The 26458-nt window shown below is 46.7% G+C and overlaps 1 protein-coding gene across 2 annotated transcripts in view; it reads left to right on the top strand.

The window, feature by feature from the left end:
• LOC146866247 (large ribosomal subunit protein eL13-like) overlaps positions 1-26458 on the top strand; it is a 257237-nt gene that overhangs the window by 51841 nt on the left and 178938 nt on the right. For both annotated transcript variants that reach the window (XM_085634992.1, XM_085634999.1), the window contains exons 4-5: positions 18272-18413; positions 18980-19153. In XM_085634992.1, the coding sequence (XP_085491118.1) occupies positions 18272-18413; positions 18980-19153 (316 nt within the window). The remainder of the gene's footprint in view (positions 1-18271; positions 18414-18979; positions 19154-26458) is intronic.

The following is a 26458-nucleotide window of genomic DNA, read 5'->3' as shown; positions in this document are numbered from 1 at the left end:
TTAATATGATTTGAAATGAACACCTTGCTTGACAATCACTTTAAAGGAATTTCAAGCTGAAAGCTGTTCACCTATTCAGGTTACTGTTCATCTGTTCCTTGTAATCTAGATTGTCTAAAAGTGTTTTGACTTGCCTTTTGTACTTCTTAGTCAGCCGCGGCCCATGCAGCTAAGAACGCGGAGGCCGGGTGGGGGGGATTTCGACAGACTATGACGAGGGAAAAATAAATAAATAATTAATTTTCCCTCATCATCGTCCGTGCTCAGTAAGAATCTATGATTCATCTTTTGTATGGTTATACTTCAGTCTCCCATGTCTCGTTCTCCTCCATGTATATAAGAAATCCCTTTTTAAATGATTATTTTCAAAATTTTCACTTCAGGGCCCACCTCTATTCCTGGAGGGTAAAACTTTGATTTGACACATGCCTGACATATATTGTAGAGGCACTTCCACTGTTTTTAAAGCATTGTTTGAGCCTAGTTTTTCTGAATAGTTTGAGGGTATATATATTCATGGTGAAGAAAATGTATTTGGGTTGGAACAGGTGTAAGGTCTTTACTAAGTAATGATTTCTCTGCCTCACTGAATTTGTAGTTCGGAAAGTTAATAATTGGTGTTTTGATTGTTTCCGAGGTACCAACCGTAGTTATTGTTGGTTTGATCTTACACCCTACCTGGTTGGTCCTTGTTGTTGATATTTCCCTCTCACTTATTTCTGTGGTCTCAGATTTTCTTTATTAAAGAAATACCATTCCTCCCACGTCATCACTTTGTTGGTATTCATTCCATCTTTGTACATCTTTAGAAGGAAATGGTCTTTCCTGATTTTAGTCAGATGAGTTCCTTTTTGGGCTTGCAGAGAAAATATTCACTTTAATCCCGTCTTATCTATCGTAATTGAATATATATCGGATTTTCGATGCCTTGGGGAAAAGCATTACAAAAGTTACACTGCCACATTTACAACATTGGTTATTAATTCCATTACATCCAGAGGGCTTTGGGGGTCCATTGAAGTACAACAGATAGAGGTCTAGCATTGAAGCTAACTGTGGAGTAGTGCATGAAACGGAAGCAGAAGGACTACACCGACTTTGTTGATCTATCAAGTGCTTTGACACAGTTGGTCATTTCACATTATTAGCTAATCTTTCACCCTGGAAAACCACATCTGTTCCCAGATTTACAAACATTTTATGCTGGGTTTGCATCACAAACGGTGACACAAATCTGAGCAAAATGTTTTTTTGGGATTTAATTTTCACCACAAAAATCGTTTTGCTTTGTAAAGTTGTCTCAAATTATGCAAAGCCCTGCGTCAAGTGGGCATTCCATGGGCAGTCCATTGGAATTCTTATGTAATCATCCATGGTTTTTGATGCAAAACACTATCTAATAACAATAATAGAGAGGGTTTTGCACCAAACAAAATAGTGCCACTTTGAAGCAGGCATAAAAAGGAGAAACACTTCTATTTCTCCTAACGTTTCCCACTTTCCATGTGTGCTGCACTGTACAGCACGTATCTGAAGTGGGAAAAGTTTAAAACTTAGTCTAAGCATTATATATTGTACTGGAAGGGTACCATTTCAGTTCAAATCCTGTGCTAGATATGACACAGACAACTCTGCTCCATGGTGCAAAGGTGCGTGCATGGCACTAGGCAGCCTGATTGTGCACCAGCACTAGGGAGAGAGGAGGATAGTTCATATCCGAGTAGATATGGCGCTTTCCTGCACTCTCTCTTTGACACAACGCAACACAGCTACTTTGGCTGCTGCCCTGTGTTGTATGACAAGTTTGTAAATCTGGGCCATGGTCTTCTGAAATTAATTGTGGAGTTACGCACTGATACCTGCGAAAAAGTCCTGAGTGGATCAAAAATAATATTCCTCAATAATCGTCACTCAAAATGGATTCAAGCAGGAGTGTGAGCTTGCCCCGTTACTGTTTTCACCTTAGCTGGACATCTTTCCGAAGCTATCAACTAAGACTAAACTTTACCCTCCGACTTTGGGTGCTCTATCAATCCCGTTATCCTTCATGCAGATGATATTGCGCTTTTAGGCAACACCTCAATAGGGTTACAACATCAGCTTAATGTAACACAGTTTATTCATACACAAATTAGAAATAAATTCAAAGAACGCTAAGGTTATAATTTTTCGTAACGAACAATTGAATTCCTAGAAAATTGAAAATTGCTGACTCAGACATACAAGTAGTCAGATAAGATTCCCACTTTTGTTCTACATTTCAGAATCAACTAAATATTGTGTGACATACTGAAAATCAGACAGCCGCAGTCTTTTTACAGTTTATTTGCAGGCACAGGTAAATGGAATGCGACAGCCTTGATTAAAGCATATATCTCTAAATTACCTGCCATTACGCTATTAGCAACAGAATACACAACCCTAAAACAGTGTGAATACCCTGAAAAAACTGAAAGTCTATTGATTGGAGCCTTCTGACATTAAGAAAAAGTTTGTCTGTGGCGGCAATCTAACTGGAATTTGGAGTGATTGAACTAAGCTTTAGAATCAGAAAAATGTATTGATTTAGATCTCTTCAGAGATCAATAATATTTACAATAATAAAATATTTAAATTAGAAAAAGAAAGTTTAAAACCAACAATCACAGTGCACGCCCACAGCAATTGATGCATTATTGAAAGCAATTTAAATAATTTATAAAGATTATAGCAAACTAGCTCATTAGGAGGTGACTTTGGCAAAACAATCAATTTGTCAATTTTAGAAATTTTTTATTTGAAGCACACAGGTTTTAGAAACAATTTCTATCTTCCACAACCGTCGCATTCAGACAAACAAAGAATTCATGCTTAATATCTTGAGTCCCACCATTACACAGATCGCACATCCAAGTCGGACCAGTATCTTTTATAATTGTTTACTGGTAAAATACCTAGTCTTAACAGGAGTATAAATCGGCTGACACTATGGTCCAGAGTAAACATTAAATATCCTTAGATCTGCTTAAAGGATACACTATCAGTGTAAGATGTATACATTTTACAAGGATAAACAATGGGAAATATCACTAATAAAGTGTATGCTGACAGCAGCATTTTTTAGAAAGAAATTGAGTTGTACAGGTGTCAACATCTGTAAGTGGTCGATTGTACACTGTAATTGTGCAAGGGCAACCCTAAGATTATTATTAAAAGTTTCATGTTTTACTTTTCCATTAAGGGTTTTCCTGCTTTAAGTAGTCTCTTAAGGTGCCTTCTGATGCATGTAGTAAATTATAAGCCCTTCAAATTAAACATAACCGAGTTATTGAATAGACACTAGCAAAATCAGGTTCTAGACGTAAAGCTTTCGTGTTTGTGCACATATATGCCATTATTTGTGTACTCTCTGCCAAGCTAACCCCAATACAATAGGAAGCCTGATAACTGGGGAGCTGGCTTCTAAATTAGATAATTGTTACACATTTTTCCTCCTGGAAAACTTAGTCACATCTAAATTAAGTGCGAACCTAAGTAAAATTGTGTCCATGGGAGGTCGTGCTAGTTTAAAAGCGTGGCTGAAGAATTTTGTTAAGTTTTGTAGCTATTATCATGATTATAACCATTGTCAAAATGTTAGACTTTTAATTAATTCTTGCCACGCAGTGCCCTTTGGCCAGATTCACTTCCACATAGATGTGAATTTGGAGTTTATTGTTAGAAGAATCTTTTGCAATTTTAAGATGGGATGTCCTTCAAAAGGAGGTAATGTCTTGGAAGCAGAAAACGCTGAGATAGCACATTCACCTTATAGTTCCCATTACAAGAAATAATGCAGGTTTTATTTGGTAAACATCCTTTATCCTGCAGTCAGAACAACGACCTGCCTTTACAACGCCGTCACTACATCGACGGCAATGTTACCATGCATTCCTTTAACCCGTAAGTCATTACAACGACTTGCTGTAGAGGGCACGGTATTGGACTGGTGTTGGATTTTTAAGTTCAACACCTTCCATACTGTTGCGTAGACTGGAGTTGGAATAGTAGTTTATACTATTCCAAAGTCCAGCTCCCCCCTCAGGCAAGTCTTTATAATTACTTGCGTGGTAAAGTAAGGCGTTGTAGCCTTGCAGTCGGGGTAGTGACTGCGTTGTTAAGGCATGCGGGGTAAATGTATGCGGGTTTCTGTCATAAAAATGTTTTATTTATATGCCTGTTTGACACAGGGCTTCTGGATCAATACATCGAAGGGCTCTTCCAATTTAGGGAGGCCCTTCCTCGTCATATTGTTCCTGCCTGGGACCACCAAGAGAGACATGGAGAATTCAGACGGGAAAATAATGAATGGCCTCACGTCCAGGGGGAAAACTACCTCCACGATAGGACCATTGCGTTTTGGTATTTCCAAGACAGCCGTCCACTTTAGGGAATTGCTTCTGAAATGGAAAAATAACATGCCATCTGGTTGCCATGGCAGTTTTTTTAAAAACATACTTTATTCGTCAATTAGCATAGAAAACGCAGGTCTCTGTGCACCAGAGACATCTGCTGAGTCACACATATGTAATCATGAAAACAATCGACGTTTTTATAGGTAATATCAAAGTGCATAACAAAAGCATGCTGAATGATATAGAACCCCCCCTCAACTCCCACCCTCCCTCACCCCACCCCCTGAAATCGCACCCTGTCCGGATAGTTCTGTCCACAGCCTAGAGGAACAAACAAAGAATCCTACCCTAGTAGCATGCACCCCCACGGACCCCCCTCCCAGCACCAGAATAGCTCCAGCATCTACCCTAGTGAATGGGTCTCCACTACTGCTGGCGGCTCCAACCATAGGCCCCAATAGTCTGCCCACCATTTCCAAATCTTATAGTGCTTGCGTGGGCAACCCCTGGCTACAAAGATGGGCTGCTCCAACCCCATGCAAAAATCTAAACCATTCTTCCATGCAGCCACAGATGGGGCCCGCGTCGCCTTCCACTCCTTAGCAATGTCTTGTTTCGCCAGTGTAAACCCTAACAACATGAGGTGTCGTTTGTAGACATTGCCCCCTATCCGCTCCATGACATGAAGCAGGACCAGCTGCGGTGTTCAGGGGAGCCCCCACCCCAGTACCTCCGAAAGACATACAAAGACCCCCCTCCAGAAACGATCTAAGGATGTACACTGCCAAACAGTATGCAGAAAAGTGCCCTCCTCCTGACCACAGCGAAGACACTCTGTGGAAGCGATCAGCCCCGCCCACCACAGTCGTGCTCTAGTAAAATAGACCCTGTGGAGATACTTGAACTGAACCAGGTGGAGTCCCATTGCTATGGCTGCACCCCGCGGCGCCGCCAAGGCCTCCGTCCAGTCCTCCTCCTCCAGTGTGCCCACATCAGCCTCCCAGTCTCCCCGAAGCTTCTGTAGTGTGGGGGAGCAATGGGTAACCAGGGATTGGTATATCCGGGAGATGTTTTTTTCTTGCAGGTCCCCCATAAAAACTTTCACCTCCAACGGACTAAATCCAGGGAGAGACTCAAGACTCTCCAGGCTAGGAGACAGGGCGTGGTGAAACTGGAAGTACCGATAGAATTGTGACTGTGGCATATGAAATTCCCTCTGGAGGTCCCGGAAGGGCTTGAGTGTCGTGCCCCTCATGACATCTCCCAGGGTTGAAAGACCAATGTCGTCCCATCCCCGGAAACCCTGCAGGGCCGCCCGGTGGGGCAGGCGCCCATTATTCCACAGAGGGGTCTCCCGAGTCAGAATGTTCCACCAACCCATGCGCCGCAGCGCCTGCCTCCAAATCTGGAACACCACCCGTGTGACCGATGGCATCGCACCCTGCAATGGCACTGAGTACAGGAGTGTGTGTAGTGAGTGACGCCCCATGAGTTGTCGCTCTAGCGCATACGCCGGGTCTCTCCTATCCCCATACCACCACTCATTAAGAATCAGGAGGTGTGATGCCTGGTAGTACGAGAGAATGTCCGAGGACGCAAGACCTCCACAATAAGTGGAGAGGAAGCACGTGCGCAATGCTACGCGCACCCTACCCCCTTCCCACAGAAATTGCCCAAGCACAGAATTCACCAGCCGGAACCATCTGGACGGGATCGGGTACGGGTGATTCTGTAACTGGTAAAGAAGCCGGGGAAGCGCTACCATCTTGAAGATTGCCGATCTACCAAAGAGAGTCAGAGGCATATGGGACCAGGACTTAAGGTCTGAATGAACTCGCTCCCACACCGGACCCACATTACGTTCCCAAGCGATGGTCGGTACATCGAAAAGGAACACCCCTAGGTACTTCAAGCCCCCCACCGCCAACTGGCCCGAGGACGCCTGCGCATTCACTCTCGTTCGATCTCCCACGGCCCATAGTGTGGATTTGCGGGGATTCATATCCAACCCCAACGTTTCCCCAAAGATCTGCATGATGCGCAGAAGCCGTGGCCCCGTTTGTCAACTGCTGTAAGAAAAAAGAGGACATCATCCGCATATAGCGCGAGCCCATTCAAATCCCTGAAGCTGCGCATCAATGCGAACCCATCCGAAAAAGTGGAGGAGGTCACGCCAGCCACCCGAACCGATGCCGTTAGCTCCGTGTATAGGAGCATTATGTAAGACAGGAAGCGTGGACGCCCTGTCCATATCTGCCAAGAGAAGCGCTGTCTGCTGCATGGCCGCCGCTGCCACATGAGCCCTCCTTATGTTGTGCCTGGTCACCCTCTGGGGCATAAACCCCACCTGATCCGGGTGTACAAGAGCAGAGATGTGGGGCAGAAGACAATTGGCCAATGCCTTTGCCAGGATTTTGGTCTCCACGTTTATGAGGGAAATGGGGCGATACGAGGCATGTTGTTCTGGGGGTCAGCCGGGCTTATGGAACACCACTACCTCCACATGCCTCCAATCCGGAGGGAGTGAGCCCCTCTCCCAGGCCACCTCCACCACCGCCCGGTAATAGGGGGCCAGCTGCACATTGTAGCGACGGAAGAATTCACTCGGAAACCCATTGGGCCCGGGTGCCTTTCCGGGATTGAGCTCTCCCAGGGCCGCACCTAGCTCCTCCTCCGTCAAGGGGACCTACAACTGATCGCGCACCTCATCTGGCACCGTTTTGGGGGGCAGATCTGCTAGGAACTTATAAATGGTGACCTCTGATAAACATTCCTGGGGGCATAAAGATCCGCATAGTATGCAGCAAAGCTCTCCGCTATGGCGGAGGGGTCTGTAATTGGTGTCCCTGCCGAGTCCAGAATTTTCGGGAGGTCCTGGGCGTGGAAGGTGCCCTGGCAGAGTCGATGCAGCATCTTGTTAGACTTGTCCCCCCTTTGGTATACCCTGCTGCGCGTCACCAGCCAGACCTGGCGTACTTCGTCCATCAACATGGCGGCACAGGTCTGTTGGGCAAGAAGCAATTGCTGCACATACTAGTGCGCCCCCTGCCTCCCAACTCCGGCGCTCAAGTGCCTCCAAGTCCGCCTCCGCGCGAGTCAGCTCCTCCCTACGCTTCCTACGGGCCGCCGCGCACCAGGATACGTCTACCCCACGTTAGGTAGGCTTCAGCACCTCCCACAACGTCGCGGCACCAGGAACGGACCCCACATTCGCCGTCAGGTACTGGGCGATGGCTTCACTCCAATGCGGCCCATACTCGTCATTCTGCAAGTGCCACACTGATAGACGCCACCGGAACGGTTGTTTCCCCCTGCCTATACATAGCTCAAGAGACACCGGAGAGTGGTCTGAAAGGCCGCGAGGCAAAATCTCCACCGACACCACTCTATCGACCGGCCCCCCAGGAACAAAGAAATAATCAATTCTGGATAGCGATTTATGGACCGCCGAGAGGTATGTGAACCTCCTCTGATCACCATGAAGACGTTGCCATACATCAACCCAGTCCAATCCCCTCACCAACTAATGCAGTTTCGTGGGAAGACCACCCCCGGGGCCACCCCCAACCCTGGTCCTATCCTTGGCCAAGTCCATAACATCATTCCAGTCCCCACCCACTACGGATAACACATCTGGCATGTCGGGCCACAAGGAACGCAATTTCTCCACCAGATTCCATTGTAGGGGAGGGGGGCATATACACTGCCTAGTATCAAGGGGTCTTCTCCAATCCTGCCCCAGATAAACAGATAGCGCCCCTGCGTGTCAGTCCACTGTTGTAGGTGTACATAGGGAACCCTACGGTGCACTAGGATCGCTACTCCCCGCGAACCCCTTGTAAACCCAGCGTGGAATACCTGTTGGAACCCATAGCGTTGAAAGCAAAGGGCCTTCGTGCCCAGAAGATGTGTTTCCGGCAGCATGAGAACGTCGGCCTTAGCCCTCTTTGCCTGGTGGAGTATTGCCCCGCGTTTAATTTTATCCAGAGCCCCACGCACATTCCAACTGATAATGCGGAGACTGCCTGGGGTCACCCGGCCATCACCTGACACTCTAGCCATGGGGGGGACGCATCCTCCCATAATGCGAATAGTGAGCTGTGGTGATGCATGTGTATAGTGCAGCAAGCGTCTAGTGGAAGTGCGATTTGAGAACTAAAAAAAACCCCACCCGTCAAACCCCCACCCCATACCTCAAAAACACTGAAGTATCTGTCGCTGTAGGGCTAGTCCCCAGGCCCAAACGGGGGGATGAAGACCTCCCAACCAATTGATCCCCAACTCACAGCCCATGTCCTCTGGACATGTCTCCGACCAGAATGGTCCTGGCGGAGAGGCCAGCCCACATCGTGACTCCCCCTAGTAATATCAACCACGGCTCCACAGTACCCCATTGATTTCGTACATTAGGGTTCAAGTGTTTGTCGCCCCGAGGTAGAGCCCCCATGAGAGGAGGTGCTGCAGGACTGGGAGCGCCGCCGGGATCGTCTGTTACCCTTCTGCTGTTGACCCCGGGGGCCCCTCCGGGCCATCTCGCTCGATGAGGACTCTGACTCCCTTCCAGGTGGCATATGTGGCCTCACCCGCATCGTTTCATCTGTCCATTTAAACACCTCCTCCGGGGTGTCGAAGAAGTGGGTGCGGGAGCGAAATACCACACGCAGGCACGCCGGATACAATAGGGCGTATGGAAGCTTAAGGTCTCTCAGGCGGGCCTTCGCCGCCATGAATGACTGCCGCTGTTGCTGGACTAGTCTCGTATAGTCAGGAAAAATAAGAATGCGTGAATCATTGTAATGCAAAGGTTCCTTGGCCCGAGCTTGCTTCAGGATAGCATCCCGATCAAGATAATTTAGCAGCTTTGCTATGACTGGCCGCGGGCGAGCCCCCACCGGGGTTTCTGCACGAGCGCCCTATGGGCCCGTTCCACAACAAAACACCGGGACATGGCCTCAGGGGGAAGCCAGCTCTCCAGCCATTGCGTTAGAAATCGTTCCATGTTGCCCTCATCACAGCCCTCCGGAAACCCAACAAATCGGAGGTTGTTGCCTCGAGCCCTCCCCCCGCATCCTCAACTCGGAGCGCAAGGCCCTTTTGGACAGTCTCCATCTTAGCAACCTTCTGTTTCAACACAGTGACATCATCTTCCACCCCAGAGATCCGGGACTCAGCCTCGGTGATACGAGACACTGCGTTACGCAGATCCTGTCGCAGTAGCATGACATCCACAGCAACTGCCCCGATTTTTGCATCCAACATGTCCCTGGATTGGGTAATAGCAGCCATGAGGGCCGCATTGTCTGGTACGGCTCCCATTTGACCCCCGGAGGCCCCAGCCGCTGTCCCCGGGCCAGTGAACTTATCAATGGGGCCCTGCTTGGTCGAGCCGCTGCCTCCTTGGCCCCTCGTCATGGCTGCCCCTGAAGACCCCACAAAAACCCAGACGCAGAAACCACCAGTACCCGCAGTCCGACCAGACCGCTGAGTGGGCACCAACCAACAGGCGTCACAAAACCACTGGGCCAACAAGACCTCCCAGGGGCCCCACCTCACCAGAGGCTCCTGGTCACGTGTGTGTGGTCCGCCTGTCCGTCGGGGCGATGTCCCTGTAGATTAACTGGTGAGGCCCGCACTCACCCCCGCTGTTCGATCCCTCCACGAGCAGCAGCAGCCACTACCCCCAGGGGCCGGATGCAGGTCCAAGCGGCCCGACTGACTGCCGATTTGGACGCCCCCGTGATCCTGGGTCAGCTCCTTAGGGGGGGAAGGGCGGAGAACTGGACAGCGGACCTCTCAGCCCCCCCTCGTAGCTCGCCTGCGCCGCCGGTCCCCCACTACGACACCACACAAAAGGGGGGTAGGAGAGCACCCGTAGATGCAAGTCAGCCATCCGCTATCCAGGCGACCGCCTGCGCGGGCACCCCCGATGACCTGAGATGGGGGAGGGACGGAGGCAGACACTGACTCGCGAAAGCACAACCCCCACGGCCCGACTATACCGCCTATCCCCCACAAAGCTATTAGGATGAGGGAGGAAGCACCTTAAGCAGCAGGCAGCCCCACGCGGTCCGATTGACTGCCGATGTGAGAGCCCCAATGGCCCTGGGATAGCTCAGCGGGGGGAGCAGAGTAGACGGCAGGCCTCCCATCCACCTCCCTTGCAGTCCGACTGCACCGCCGATCCCCAATACAATGCCAGGAAGAGGGGGGCACTGCGGACACCAAGCCTGCAGCCCCGGCCACCAGTCTCCACCTCCTCCATCAGCCCTCACCGCCAGGGAGGCCTAGTTACGGGCCGCGGCCCTCGCCTCACCTGCGCGGCTCGATCCGGCCACCGGGTCTCCTCGCAAAACGTGTCCCGGTCCGCTCTGTGGAGCAGCGGAGCAGCACTCAACGCCCCTGCCAATTATCCGAGCCCTCTGCTGATACCAGGGCTCTCGGATCTAGTCCATACGCGAGTGGGCGGGCCCAAGTTGCCGCACATCCTCCAGCCACCTCCGATGCCCTTCAGCGCGACCCCCCGGCTCCACCAGCGTCAGCCAGGCCTCACCCCAGGCGTGGGTCGATCGTGCCGCCAAAGATCGCTGTGGGCTCACCAAAGCCCCTCGGGTGAAGATAGGGGCAATGCAGCACCCCTGGGCCATCACGATGGAATCCCAGAAGTCGGGAGAGTCAGGATAATCGACAGATATTCTGTGGGCTGGACGGAGCTCACTTAGCACACGTCCGCCATGTTGGCTTGCTAAGCCACGTCCCCCTGTCTTACAGTTTTGACAGTAGTGATCCCGCCATGTTGCCAGGAGCACTTTTGACAAAACCATCTCCCCGGCTGGTGAAGATCTCTTAGCTGGGAGGCCAGTCCTCAATCAGAGTGTGTAGGAATGAGAGTCGCCTGCAGGCTAGAGGTCCATCGACCCTAGTAAAAGTGAGCCCTTAATTTTCAATATCCCATAAGGATTGCTGCAGTATATGGGCCTGGAGTCCACTGGCATATATAGGACAGTGCCAACCAGGCACGCAACGCCCATTGGGCTCAAAGGGCTTCAGCCCAAACACCAGTTATAAGCGTCAGCCCCGGGCTGAGACAGCTTCCGGGGCACACACACAGCTGCCCCCGAGTGCTTCACTGTTCTTTAAAAGACCTTTTGCTTGTTAATGAGGCTTTGTTGTTTTTCACCCCTTCTTAGAGTCTCTGCATCCCCACTCTGCCTATTGAAGGAAGAATTAGCCCCCCCCCCCCGAATATTTTTCTTAGCCCCCCCCCCCCCCCCCCCGAAATTTGGCTCTCGTTGCGCCTCTGGTGCAATGTGTGACTTGTGTCATACCCAGAATGCACTGCGAATCTCATACTAAGGGCCTGTTTTAGAGTTTGGCAGATGGGTACTCTGTCACGAAGTGGCCAATATCCCACACACCTTATTAATAGTGCATTCGAAAATATTGCACTTGTAATAAAGCAGATGGTATATCCGTAGTTAGTGGCAGCATCCCCATCTGCTAAACTCTACATTGTGCCCTTTGTCTCAAAATAAGACAAATTTCTCATAATTACACGCTTCCAAACACCTAAAAACAACACTGGAATGCGAGTCCAATTGCAAAACCCTATCATGCAACTTTCTGAGTCTCCTTCAGATAGAAATGGTACCCCACAAGTGTGAGTGGGCTCGTGAAGTGTCTCCATCCCATGTGTGGGCTGTTCCTGTGACCGTTACAGTGCTGACCCCTTCCTGCCCTTGCGATAGGCCCGCTCACGCGGATGTTTAACATTAACTCAAATGCTCGTGTTTTCTGGCGCATGCCACTAGAGCAGCAAGAGCACCGCACCCTAGGGATGGGTATGTCCCTGAAGACAGAGCGTTGTGTACTTGTGGGAATTAAATCCACCCTAACTATCCCCATCCCTGCTCGAGAGCTGGCATGGTCGAGGAAAGGGTTAAGAGCCCCGGGGACTCTCAGCTTCAGGTACCCACAGGGAGAGAAAGTGGGCTGATATCTGACCTCTGCTGCAGGCGGCGCTCCCGGTGAACCTCGGGCGCCCCCGCTGGGCCGTGCTGGCGAAAAGCAGTGGAGTTATATGTGTATCAATTTAATCTAAATCGGGAATGTGTCCCTGAGGCGAGGCAGAAGTGTGTGTGTGTGAGGGGGGCGGGGTGAAAAGAATCAGTGGACTGTTTCCCTGTACGTGGACTCCGTGAGTGAGTGCCCCTCTGCTGTTGGAGAAGGTGTCCCACCTTCTTTCTATAAGAGAGAGAAGTTTACTAATGTGTCTCATGGCTTTGAGCGGAGACGGGCTCGGTTAGTGCAGTCAGTTTTACATTTCCAGTCAGTAGGGCACGGACTGTGTTAGTACTGTGCCAGTCAGCGTCGGACTCTGCGCCAGCCCTACCGGCGTTTCGCTGAGAGCTGCTGTTGTGGTTTTTGCTTCTTTCTTTCCTTTCCTTCCATATCCTTGTGCTTTGTCATTCTTTCCTTCCTATCTCTGTTGCTGGGCTGCGTCCCTGCATTCCATGTGTCATTGCTTGACAACAGAATGCTCTGTGATCTATGGCTGCATCCTTGGCAGTTGGAAGTTGACTGCTGCCTGGGCTGGTGGTCCTTTACTTATACTTATGAATAAATCTACTTAAAGCTTCCAGTGTGCCCCTTGGACTTCTTTACACTGGCGACGAGTTGTACCTGCGAGGGGACAGGAGTTGATGACCACCAGTTTCCCCATCAAACCTATTTTTCTAATGCAGCGTTACTTTGCTTCTAAGTCTCTTTGGACTACGAGATTCAGGTACTGTCTAAATTGGAGCTGACTCATGCTCAGCGTTCTTTTCATGCTTCCTGGATGATATTACTTGATTTAAAGAATGCCTACGCTATTTGTGCAAACTGACTTGGTGTTCACAAGCTTCATAGTGGCAAAACCGCTATATGGACTTTGCATCACTTGTGGTTTAGACTTTGCTCAAGATTTAGTTCTTGAAAGAACGCTCTTTGGTCATGCTTTGTAATTATTTCACTGGAATCATTTTCCTACAGTTTAAAGCTTGGTGATTCTGAGCGTTTTTGATTTTGTGAAGACCTTGTCTGCTCTGCGTTACATTAGGGGTGTGGACTGCCCTTCCATTGAATTTACTACCGCTGCTGTGGCTGCCTAGTGATTGAAGCGGATCCATTAAAGCGGATTCATCGAAATATTTGTAAAGTGTTCAGCAACTACCATTGACATTTATTTTATTTTATTTTTTTATTACACTGTACGCGCTAAAGGCTCCTTACCTTGAAGAGGTAGAATTCGATCCTTCGTGGAGCTTTGTGTTGTGACGCGCAAGCCTTCATTGTCACTTGCCTAAGACGCTGCACTGCATCTACGTGCCGGGAGCCACCCGGCATGACGCGGACAACGTGCCGCCATATTTTGACTGTACATTCAGTCTGTTTTTTGCCAATCACGTTTTGCGAACCACATTCTGTTGCGCATTTCAGCAACAGCAACATGCCTTTCAAGTAAGATTGTTGTTTCCTTGGTGTGTCAGTGATGCACACACTTATTCCTTTTATATAAATGCCTTATAAGTAAAATTTGGTTTCTTTGGCGTGTCAGTGATGCGCACACTGTTCTTTCAATACTCTTGTCTTTTTGACAATTTAGAAGCAACTTTTCTCCTCAGCGTATCAGTGATGCGCTCACTTTCAAATGGAACTTTGCACACTAAACTTTGGAAGCAATTTTTCTCTACAGCGTGTCAGTGATACGCTCACTTGCAAGTGGATTTTATGTTGGTAAACTATATTACAGTTTCTGGTACGATGTTATGATTACTTACATTGAGTTATAGTTCCTGTTCATCTACAGTTTGGGGATCAATTTGTTTTTGGGGGATTATTTTCACTTTTCATTTATCATAGAATTGTGTGATATTAGTTAAAGTGATTGTGTACTTTTAATGCAATTGCTTTTATTTCATTCTTTATCACTTTTTGCATTGTGTTTTCTTTAGGATGGCTTCTTCTAGCGTGTCTCAACCACCACAATTTCTCTCTGATGTGGGTGATCCCATTTTACCTTGGAAAAGATGGAAGCCTTTATTTGATTCCTAGTTGTTAGCTATTGGGGGAGAAAAGTTTTCAGCTGTGAGAAAACAAGCTACACTATTGCATAATTTGGGAGTTGAGGGCAGGCATGTTTACGACAGTTTGGATGAAATTGTTTTGGGACGTGGAGAGGGTGAACCTGAAAACGTGTATGATATGTCTGTTATGATGCTTGAAAAACATTTTGGCTCAAAAATTAATGTAGTTTTAGAACGCCATATATTTTTTTCTAGGAATTCAAGGTAAGCAAGAGAAGATTGGTAACTATGTGGCTACCTTGAAAACGTTAGCTCGTACCTGTGAGTTTGAACAACTCACTGATTCTCTTATTAGGGATCAGATTGTTAGGTGCACCAATGATGCGAAAGTTCAGCAGAAGCTCCTTGCTAAAAATCCAGATCTCAAGGAAACTTTAACTATTGTGGAGAGCGTGGAAAATACTAATATGTGAGTGCGTGAGATGAGAGTGGAAAAAAATAGTGATGTTGCTGTAGATAACAAAGCCATTCATGAAGTTAAGAAAGATGATTTCAAGAGAGATGATTCCAAGGGGACATCCAAGGGGAGTCGTAATGAGAAAGAAAAAAAAATTCTGATTTGGAACAAACTGTCTCAAAGTACAAGTCTTTTGATTCTGAACAGTCGGGGTCCAGGAACAACAGGAATGGGTTTAAGTGCTTTAGGTGTGGGAGTGAGAATCACCTACCTAACAGTTCCAATTGTTTTGCAAGCTATATTATTTGCAATAAATGTGGAAAAAAGGTCATTACGCACGTGTTTGTCGCAGTAGTAGGAATCAGACTGTACGTTATGTTGAGCAGGAGAAAAAGTTTATGTTCAGTGTAAAAAAGATGGAGTTGTGGATAGTGATAAACTGGATATGCCTGAATGTGAGGTGGTGAACAATTTTCGGTGTTGGCTGATTCAGGTTCACCTTACACCATGGTTGGTGTTTTTGGTATGGACAAAGTTGAGCTGTCTCCTCCAGACATCAACCCAGTAGGTTATGGTGGTGTCAAAATTTATGTTTTGGGGTTTGTGGTTAAGAAAATTCAGTTCAAGGATAGAGAGACAGTTGGGAAAGTGTATGTGGCGAAAAGGGGAGATAATCTCCTTGGGTGGAGACACCAGAGGGATATGGACATCACTTTAGATCCCAATTCACCTGAGAAAGTGTTACTTTTGTCTTCTGGTTCATTATCTGATGATGTCTCTTCACAATATTCTAAGGTTTTCAGTGATGGTTTAGGTCTACTCAAAAACTTTGAATATAAAATTGTTTTAAAACAGAATGCTCAACCATGTGTCAGTAAAGTAAGAAAAGTTCCCCACATGTTGATGGAACCTTTAGATCAAGAGCTCAAGAGATTGTTAGCTGCTAGTGTTATTGTAGAAATCGAATGCTCTCAGTGGTTGGCTCCCATTGTTTTGGCACCCAAAGATGGAGGCAAGGAGATGTGCATGTGTTTGGACTTACTCAGTCTAAACAAACATATTTGGGTTGACAGGCAACCCTTGCCAAACATCTCTGAAACTCTTGCCCTTATCAAAGATGCTAAATGTTTTAGCGTGATGGACCTATCATCTGCCTATCATCAAGTTCTACTTCATCCAGACTCCAGGCATTTGACATCATTTGTGACGCCTCTGGGGGCTTTCAAATTCATTTGCATGCCCTTTGGCCTGGCATTCGCTGCAGCCTGCTTACAGAGGGTGATGAATAAGGTTCTTGAAGGATTGCCCAAGGTACTCATTTTTCAAGATGATATTCTTGTTTATGGGAAGGACCAGCAGGAACATGATAAAGAATTGTGGAAAGTTCTACAACGACTGCAAGATGCAGGTCTGGTTATCAAATAGGAAAAATGTAAATTCCGTGTCTTCTGTGAACTACCTAGGACATACCATCTCTGGTGAAGGGATTAGTCCTAAATTAGATCTTGCTGAGAGCATTGTGAAAGCCCCTGTACCTGTAAACAAAGATCAAGTTCAGTCATTTCTAGGGTTGGCAAAACTTTGCTCCAAGTTTGTTCCTAATTTTGCTTGTGTCTCTTCTCCTCTCAGGATGTTGCTCAAAAAGGGAGCTAAATGTTCGTGGTCTGATGATTGCTCCTCTGCTTTTACCTCTATCAAGAGTGTAATTGGTAGCATGCCCACGTTGGGGCATTTTGATGCTTGCAAGAAAACTATACTGTCCACTGATGCCAGCATGCTCGGCTTGGGGGCGGTTTTGTCGCAGGTTGTGGATAGTGAGTCGAGAATTGTTGCTTTCGCCTCTCGCTCACTCAGGGGTGCAGAAGAGCGCTACTCGGTGATTGAGCGAGAGGCGTTGGCGGTCTTCTGGGCTGTTCGCCATTTCAAGTTCTATCTTTGGGGTTTACCTGTGGTTGTCAGGACTGACCATCGTCCGCTATGCCAAATTTTCACATACAGAGAAGTTGACAATATATCTCCAAGGATCAAACGTTGGATGGAGGGGTTGTCTGAGTTCAATTTTGTGGTTGAGTATATCCCTGGATCGAAGAATGCCATTGCAGATTGTTTCTCAAGGTTACCGTTGGATCAATCTGGTGTGGAAGTGTAAAATTCCCTTTTGGGATGGGTGCATGAGACTGCTGGTAATTCTGATGAGTGGTCTTTTGCTTCTCGTGGTGACAATGATTTGGAAATGGTCAAGGAGTTTTCAATTAAAGGTTGGCCAGCAGACAAGGATGTACCTGAAGCTTTGAAATGTTTCATCAATGTCAAGGATGAGTAGTGTGTTTTTGATGAGAAGTTGTTGAGAGGTAATCGAGTGATACCTCCACGTGATCTTAGGTGTAAGCTTATAAATTTAGCACATGAGGGACACTTAGGGAGGAATTTGACAAAAGCCAGGGTTCGTGAGTGATACTGGTGGCCGACAATGGATCAACAAATTGAGGAAGTTGGCAAAGACTGTTGGGAATGTGCCAATAGTGATAAGAGTAAAAAACTTGTACTGCACCACTCTCGCCTGTGGAGGTTCCCTCTGAGCCCTGGTCCAAGTTGGGTTTGGACATTGCTGGACCTTTTGAATTGTTTGTTCATGATGAGCGCTATGTATTGTTGTTGGTGGATTACACTTCCAAGTGGGTGGTTACCAAATGTGTGCCTGCTGTTAACACTAGAGCTGTCATTGAATTTCTTTCTGAGGTGTTCTCCAGAGAGGGTATTCCTAAACACCTCATCACTGACAATGAAGTTCAATTTGTCTCACACCAGATGAACAAGTTTCTAAGAGAATTGTCTAGTACCCAATTGAAGACGGCTTTATATTCGCCACAAGCCAATGGTCTGGCTGAAAGTATGAATAAATTGGTCAAATGTTGTGCCCAGAGGGCTTTGCAAACCAGGTCTTCCCTTAAGAAAATGCTCAGAGAAACATGGTGGGCTCACCGTAATACTCCAAATTGTTTGACGTCCCTTTCTCCTTTTTAGGTCTCGCCTACGCAGCGCGCATGCGTTGCATAGGAAAGAGACCTCTTGAAATCGATGCAGCTTTGCAGGCAAAAACATGCACGCGTTGCATTGCTTCCAATGGCAACGCGTGCACGTCTGGCGATTTCATTGCGGGAGCGGGCGGTGCCATATGTTAGTAATTATCACGCTCCCTCCCGCAAGGGAAATGCTGCCTGCTCTCGGCCTCACTCCCCCACCCCCTACTTGCGCGAGGCGCGCGCGCTGGATTTTTTTAATACGTTTTTGTGCGTAAGGGGTTTCATGATATGTATTTGACTGTGGCTAGCCAGCGTGCATAAGAGGAGATATTGATATTCTATTCTTTTGAACAGGCGGCAGGCACGTCAGGCAAAGGCTCGGCTAATTGCGCCCCGTCCCATTTCTGGGCCCATTAGACCTATCGCAAGATGTCCCACCATCAGATATCACACCAAAGTCCACGCTGGCAGGGGGTTCAGCTTGGAAGAGCTAAAGGTAAGAACCCGGTGGCAGTGGCTTTTACGTAGATGAACTCTAAGATGTTTTTTTAAAGGCAACCTGTGGATTAATGTAACACTCGTTCTGAGGCCCAGATCAAAGTTCAGCAGTTTAATTTGAAATATATAAGCGGTACAATATTTCGGTTTGTGTGGCCATATTAAGGATGACTATACAGTCCTACTTCAGATGAAAGTACCATGAATTCACAATGGTTCTTAAATTGTTTTGGGTTATTTATAGTGTTCGCAATAAGAGCTGGACTTGTTTTAACTCACTTTGGGTTCACACCCGGTCTGCACAGACTGTCCGATCACCTATTCCTTCTCACTGCAGCTTTGACCTGTGCACAATTACATATCCAGACTAACCTTGCCATACATGGACCGCCAATGCTTCATCTGTCGCCTTTCAACTGGATGCTTGGTTCGACCAAGTTTTACACTTTGTACGATCTTCTCTTACCTTGAACCCTTTTATCTGATGACTGACTGTCAGTAAGGAGAGCGTCTGTCTAGAGGCCGCATGGAGGAGGTCACGCTAACTTTCTCTTCTCTCCACAGTTGGCTGGCATCAACAAGAAGGTGGCCCGCACCATCGGCATCTCTGTGGATCCCCGTCGTCATAACCGAAGTGCCGAATCCCTCCAGTGCAACGTGCAAATACTGAAGGAGTACCGCTCCAAACTGATCATCTTCCCAAGGAAGGCTTCGGTTCCGAAGAAGGGAGACAGCTCGGTAAGTAGTGCCATTACACTTTCTCGTGGCAAGGAATCCAGGATATGTCGACAAATTTGTTATAGGCACGCCCCCAAATGCAAAACCCGCAGAGCGTGATCTTGAAGTCTCCATCTTCTTTTAGAATGGCTGACTCTTCGACTCGCACCAGAAAAAACGCTTTCACTTAATGTGGCAGTAATGCTTAATATAAAAATTACCCATCACATTTAATTTTAATAGATAAGTGATTGCATGCAGGCAAGTGTATTTAGAAACGTTTATTGTAAAGTATCTCAGGCCAACGTGCAAGGCATTTATGTTGGCTTTTTTTACTGTAATCTAAGCACAATTTAAACTCACGACTAAAAGGTTGATAATGCCAGTCAGTAGATTGTCTTACAATTGAAGTGCCTTTTCATTTACTGGTGAGTTTAATTACCCAGTATCGCTTCATATGAGCATTCTTGCAGCCTCAAACTCATGCATCAATGTATCCTCACAATTGTTACATTTGCCCGTCGATAATTAAACGCACACCAATTCAACAAGCTTTTGCAAGATAAATGAAAGGAAATAAAATAAAAATGCTACAGCGTGAACTTGGTGGGCGTGTTTATATGCGAATAATACAAATACTTTTGAGTATAGTGATTAACAGCTATACTTTTCCTAGATGTCTGACGTTTACAAGTGTGCTGGTTATCTTGGAATGCTGATACATACACTATAGGTGTACCGTTCAAGATGGTTGCTCTATTTAGAGTCTGTGGCCACGTGAGATGCAGGGCACTTCAGATTAAAAGAACAGCTTAGTAGGATTTTCTACAAAGCGGTCAGCCATTCAAAAAATAAATACAAACAGACCAGGCCAATAAAATGACTAAAGTGACTGGCTAGCTCTGAAGCATATTTGCATGCGCAGTGCTATCAGTCGGGGGTGCTATAACGCTTACGATTGAAGTGGGCTGACCCATTCCTGACTCTGTGTATGCACTTTATGAAACAAATTTCTGCAAGAGCCTGGCAAATAGCTAAAGCTTTCTGGCCAGATTTTAAGACACTAATATACACCAGTAAATGCTGTGCATAAAATCGCAAACCTGTATCAAATTATGGTTGGAAAAAACAAAATGTAACTCCAGCTTAAAAAAGATTCTCAAATTCAAATCTTCTAGCCTCAGGCTAACAAACATAGAATCCGTAAGTACTATAGTAATATGTCAGACCCCATATAATAAAGTCTCTGTACAGGTTTGACCCTTCAGGGATATGAGCTAGTCAGGCCCATATACTTTCATTGCCCTCTTGTTATAACCAACGCTGGCCTACTGCATCTCTCACACAAATAGCAGTGAGGGTTGGGGAGCAGTTTCTGAGAATCTTCCTGGGCCCTCACAAAATAAAAGAAAGCAAAACACTGAATAAATAAAAATACATTTTTATAGAAAAAGACACATTGTTCCATAAATACTTTTTAAACTGATGCGCAATAATGGTTGAACTGGGTTGATTCATTGGCCCATGCTGCAAGCTGTGGTGGGCAGAAACACACAATGAATGACACTGCAAAAGACTAATAGATGAAAACCCCTGTATATATGTTTGTATGTATATGTATGTACCATTAAAGATTTTTTTGGGGAAAAACAAAAGGTCTTGGTTATTGCAGACCATAGCAAGCATTGGGAAAGCAAAGGCCTCGCCTTTGCAATCTCTTATCTTTGCGTTTTGGCAATGCTGTACAACATAATTAAAAAGAGAATTGATTTTTTGCTAATGCTATGGAGAAATAAGAGTGACACTAACGCCGGGCAATGGAAGCAATGGGCGGGCTCTAAGCCCTCTGTACATTTTTGGGATAGTCCACAAGAGGGCTTTCTCAACCGAACAGCTAAAACTGTCTGGTAGAGAAACCTAACAAGCATTGGCATAGCTAATAGGTCTCGCCTTTGGGAACTTATAGTGTTTAGCCATGCAACAGTTGATGTTGTTGCACCAAGGATATTGTGCTGGATAACTAAACACTTATAAGGTCCCAAAGGCGAGACCTATTGGCTATGCCAATGCTTGTTCAATTCTGGGAGGTAGGAAACCTCATGACAAGTTGAGTCCTGCTTGGTTAAGGTTGGATGTGAATGATGTGGGGATGGATGAGCAGGTTGCTTCTAGACGGAGACTTCACCAAGAAAAATACAAAAGAAGGTTTGACTTGAAGAATTAATCTCTCCTCAAGCACTGGAATGTTGGGGATGAGGTGTTGCTCAGGAATCCTGGTTTCTTGAAGAAAAGTTGTTCTTGGTATATGGGGCCCTTTATCATCAAAGAAGTCAGGAAGAATGTTGTTGTGCTGAATTCTGGTGAGGTATAGAGCATGTCCAGGTTAGTTAAATGGCAACTTGGTTCCAATGCTCATGGACGTGAATGGGGTTTTGTTTCCTCAAGAGGACATGGACCTTCTTGATTATGTGACAATTCTGGGATTGATGTGCCCAACCGGAGGTTGAGATTTAGACCGTCCTGGCATAGGGACTATGAAATGTTTTAAACATGTACAGTTATAATAACTTTCTTTCCTTTCTGTACCTTGCAATATAATTCTTGCTTATTCTATGGGAGGGAGATGTGTTGTGGTTTTGCTTCTTTCTTTCCTTTCCTTCCATATCCTTGTGCCCTGTCTTTCTTTCCTTCCTATCTCTGTTGCTGGGCAGCGTCCCTCCATTCCATGTGTCATTGCTTGATAACAGAATGCTCTGTTATCTGTGGCTGCATCCTTGGCAGTTGGAAGTTGACTGCTGCATGGGCTGGTGGTCCTTTACTTGTACTTATGAATAAATCTACTTAAAGCTTCCAGTGTGCCCCTTGGACTTCTTTACAGTGTGGGATGGTTTAACCCCTCCCTATTTACAACGCTAAGTTAGCATAACAGGCACAATGGTTAGAAAGCCAGCTTGTCGTTTCTGAGGCTTTTGCACGCGACACTGTTGTTATGTGTTATTCATTTTAGAAATGCTTGCTCGACATTATCTCACAGAATAACAGTTAGTTGTTTAGCATTCTTAGCATTGTGCTGCGACCTTCGTCTGTACATCGTGCAGAGAACGAGTCTAGGTCACTAGACAGTACAGGGTGCTGTGTTCAGATTGATCGTACCACCTTTTAGACATATCACACATGAAGCTGCCAATATTTGAAGGACGAGTGCTTTTAATATGACAGCACAGGAGTTTTTAGATTCATTCGAACAGAAGAGCTGAAGCATAAGAAAGCTAGCTGATCCTTTGATGTGATTTCACTACGCTGATCTATAAGGTATGGGGTCCCCTATGCAAGCCTATGAGACCTTCTATTAGTATAACAATAATAATAATGTGTTAGATGTTAGAGAAAGGAGTGTGGATGTAAACCACTGTCATTATTAATATGATTGCTCCTTTCATTTTATATGGTATTGTAACAATGCTGATGGTCTTGATCTTAACCATTTGTTTACTAGTGTTAGCCAAAGTACTGCATCTTAGGACGCGAGGTTTATAAAATAAACTCTTTAAACTTTTACCGTGTCTTTATTATTCTGTTGTGGACGAATATAAATGTACAAACGGGTATTTCGGATTCCCACCACTCCTGAGAATATCTAAGTCGCTTGTTCTGGGTTGTCTATAAATTGGGACCGCCTAGTTAAATCTAGGCTAACGAATGGGACACTAAGCTAGTCGGATAGGGGTTCTTGGTTCTGAGGGGAGTTTCTGGTACACCACAATTCTCTGAGGTCCTGGTTTCCTGCGCATAGTTCTGTGCAAAAGCAGAATCCCTGCAACATGGCGCACCTAACGTTTGGTCTTAAGATCTGAGACGCCTTAGTAGTGCTTGTATTAGTCCACAACAGCCCTCACTCTAGTTTCCGGAAAACGGGGGTGACGGCTTAACCTACCTAGGTTTTCAACTAGAGGTTCTTTCAAGCTTGATAATTAAAAAGGTTTCTTTTTTCTGAGCCCAAGTGCTACTGTAAAGATCGTTGTTGCTTTTTAGTGTGTCCTTATGGCGGTCAATATTCCCGCTCATAGTAGGGTGCCTCTACTCACTCATTTGAGGACGTATGGGGTGCCTGATGACGGGATGGCCGTGGTCTTTGTAGTGAGTGCTGATGCCTCACACCCTTATGAGTTGTTTTACTCTTGGGTGACCTTTGAACAGGTAGATGCAGACGATGGTTTGTTCCACGAATATAGAGCCACGCCTGTGCCTGCGGTCTATGCCCCATATAGGACACTAGAAATACCTATTTCTGCTTGGCAGCATTCTATTTGGTTTAATGGCGCCCTCCCCCATGAGGTCGTACCGGCGAGAATGGGCCCATTGTCCATCGCAGGGGCCACATGGCCGGTACTGGCCGGATATGCGCCTCATCCACGATACCTAACGGTGGGTGTGGCTGACTTACGAACACTACACACAGCCCTGATTGCGGTCCATAGGGCTTTAGTGCAGTATGTGTCACGCACTGTACAGGTGGGGGCACCTGCAGTTGCGGGACACGCGGCTGATCGCCCGCACGCGGTGGTCATAAGCCCGGTTATGGTTAATGCGGTAGTCGGCAAGCGCCCCCTGAGTAAAGAAGAATTTCCTTTTTGGCTTGCTGAAAAAATTGATCAACTTGATGCCGTATTTCCAAATACGAATCCTGTAGATAAACACAGGATACTCACCATTACTTTGCCAAAGGACCTGGTCCCAGACATTGTCGATTGTGACAATTGGGGCAAGGTTTTTGCTGCGACATATTCGAAGTGCTACGGCACTCCGTCTCTGTCTGTACTACCCTCTGTCATCAAGAGAGGCCAAGAAAATCATGGTGCAGAGGCAGCTATTGAATTGGGTATGCGGCTTGTTGACAGTTTCGATTTGGTTTGTTCCATGATTATGGGCAACCTCAAAGGAGATGCCATGCAGTTCCAAGTTGGAAACATGCTGGCACTTGTGGCTGATGCCGACAAACCAAGGGAGTTTGCAAAAATTATTGCTAAAGCCTATAGGATGGTTGGACGTAGTGCCCTAGGCGTGAAGCCCACCATCAAGATTCCTGATGTAGTGCAGCAAACTAAGGTGAGTTCGTCTACAAAAGACGAGAAGCCCAACTTTCCAAAACAAAGTTGGCGTACTAAGAAACAAGAGAAACAGCAACAGAAACAGGTTTCTCGTTCTGCCTCGCCTGTTCAGTCGTTTAGTGAACGCACATATGATTTGCGCGATCGTACTCATATTAAGTCACCTGATAGATTTCAGGTTTCTGAACAACGCTCTCCTCGTTCTTCACAGGAAAGATCGACTGTACAAACTGGTGGTGGAGAGCATGGGAAAGGACGGGGAACTCAAGGTCGAGACGAGCCCCGCCAGACTGACGGAAAAGGCAAACAGGAAGACGCTGCGAGACAACGTCCCCCGATTCAGAAAAAGAAAGTTGCTGCGATCTCAGCGAGGTATGCCTGGTACGGACACAGCTTCGGAACCTGACATGGGCACTAACGCTGCTAGACAGCGCGGCGGAAGTTACAGTAGTGCGGGAAGCATTGCGTCCATATCTGGAGGCGACAGCAACTGATATTTATGTAACAGTTGAAACTGCTGATACTCGCGTAGCCCCCCCGGAAAAATTGTTTGAAATAGTCCTTAATATTGAGGGTGACATACAGCGCAAAATTAAAGTGGTGTTTTGGGACCATCTAACTACCACCTATGACATTCTTTTGGCGGAAAGAGATTGGCCTCCGGCTTTCGTTTTAAACGCTCCAAGAGGGGAGGAAGTTATTCTTCCTGCCTTCGGGCACACAGTGCCCAAGGAAGAGTCTAATAGGTTAGCCGGGGAGTGGGCACAGGTGCTTGCACCTGCGCTGTATCATAATCAGGTAGGCTGGGATAAATGTTCTCCCAACCATGACATTCCATTGCGGTCCGATCCCCAGCCTCAACCCCAATACCCCATGCGTCGCGAGGCGAGGTCTCACGTCGCGTCCATCCTTGAAGAATTAGAGTATCAGGGAGTGATTGAAACATGTGTGTCACCCATGAATAATCCTTTATTCACTGTGACGAAGCCTGACGGGTCGTACCGCCTAGTTTTGGATTACCGGCACTTACACTCGCACTGTCGGACGTGTGCGGTACAGAATACTCATAGTTCGGCTCTCGTCGATAGTCTTGTGAGAAAACGGTTCAAAACCACACTTGACTTGTCCAATGGTTTTTATTGCCATAACCTGGCCCCTCATAGTTATGAGTGGACAGCATTCACCTCTGGTGGAAAACAAAAATTGTTCAAAAGACTCCCGATGAGTTACAAGAACAGCCCTGGAGTTTTTGCTGCTCGGGTGGTCTCTCTCTTAGAGATGATAGACCCGGAGGCATACTCGTATGTTGATGACATCTATCTAACTGACGACGAGTTGCTTCCACACCTTGCTCGCGTGGATAACATAATCACTATGTTTGCAGACTTCGGTTACAAGTTTAACTTTAAGAAGTCCCACATTGCCGAGTTCACAGTGTTGTTCTTGGGGTACGAACTCAATAATGAGGGTCGAGGCTTGGCTCCGCAGTTCCATGAGAAATGCGCATGCCTTCGTATCCCTACAACTCTGAAAAAACTACAATCGTTGCTGGGCTTTCTGAATTTCGGTCGTTCCTACATTCCTGATTATGCCCAGCGTATCAAGACTCTTTATGCCTTGGTACAACCAACTTTTACCAAATCATGCTGGCTGCCAGAGCATTCAGCTGCATTGTATTCATTGCAGACTGATCTTCTTACTGCTAAATTTTTACAAACTCGTGACAACCACACAAACCTGGTCATTAGAATTGTTCCAGGCGCGGAAGGTTTCACGTACTTGACGTTTAATTAGGGCGATACAGTCCCCATTGCATACAAATCTCATCTGTACACTTCAGCTGAGCTGCGATTTTCCACTGTTGAAAAAATCTTGACAGCAGTTCAGATGGCGATCCTGAAAGAGCGAGCGCTATCACAGGGAAAGCGTATGCTGGTGGTAACACCGTTCCCTGCCCTCGAGGCAGTCACAAAAGCTAGTGTACCGAATTCTAAGGCTTTACATCCAAGGTGGATACAATGGGCGACCTCCTTAGCTTCACCTGACGTCGAATACATCTTTGACGCAGGGTTGCAGACTCAGGAGAGTTTGGAGTATGAATTTGTTCATCCTGCTCCTCTCTCAATGCGCCCGCTGGAGGAATACCATTGTGTCATATACACTGATGGGTCTGCGCAACCCGCAACTGGATCAAAGCACGCTTATTCGGCGGCTTGCG

The sequence above is a fragment of the Triturus cristatus genome, chromosome 2_1 (genome assembly GCF_964204655.1).
Source record: "Triturus cristatus chromosome 2_1, aTriCri1.1, whole genome shotgun sequence".
NCBI classification, from domain to species: Eukaryota; Metazoa; Chordata; class Amphibia; order Caudata; family Salamandridae; genus Triturus; species Triturus cristatus.
The sequence above is the reverse complement of the archived record's forward strand: the minus strand, read 5'-3'. Positions and strand labels throughout refer to the sequence as shown.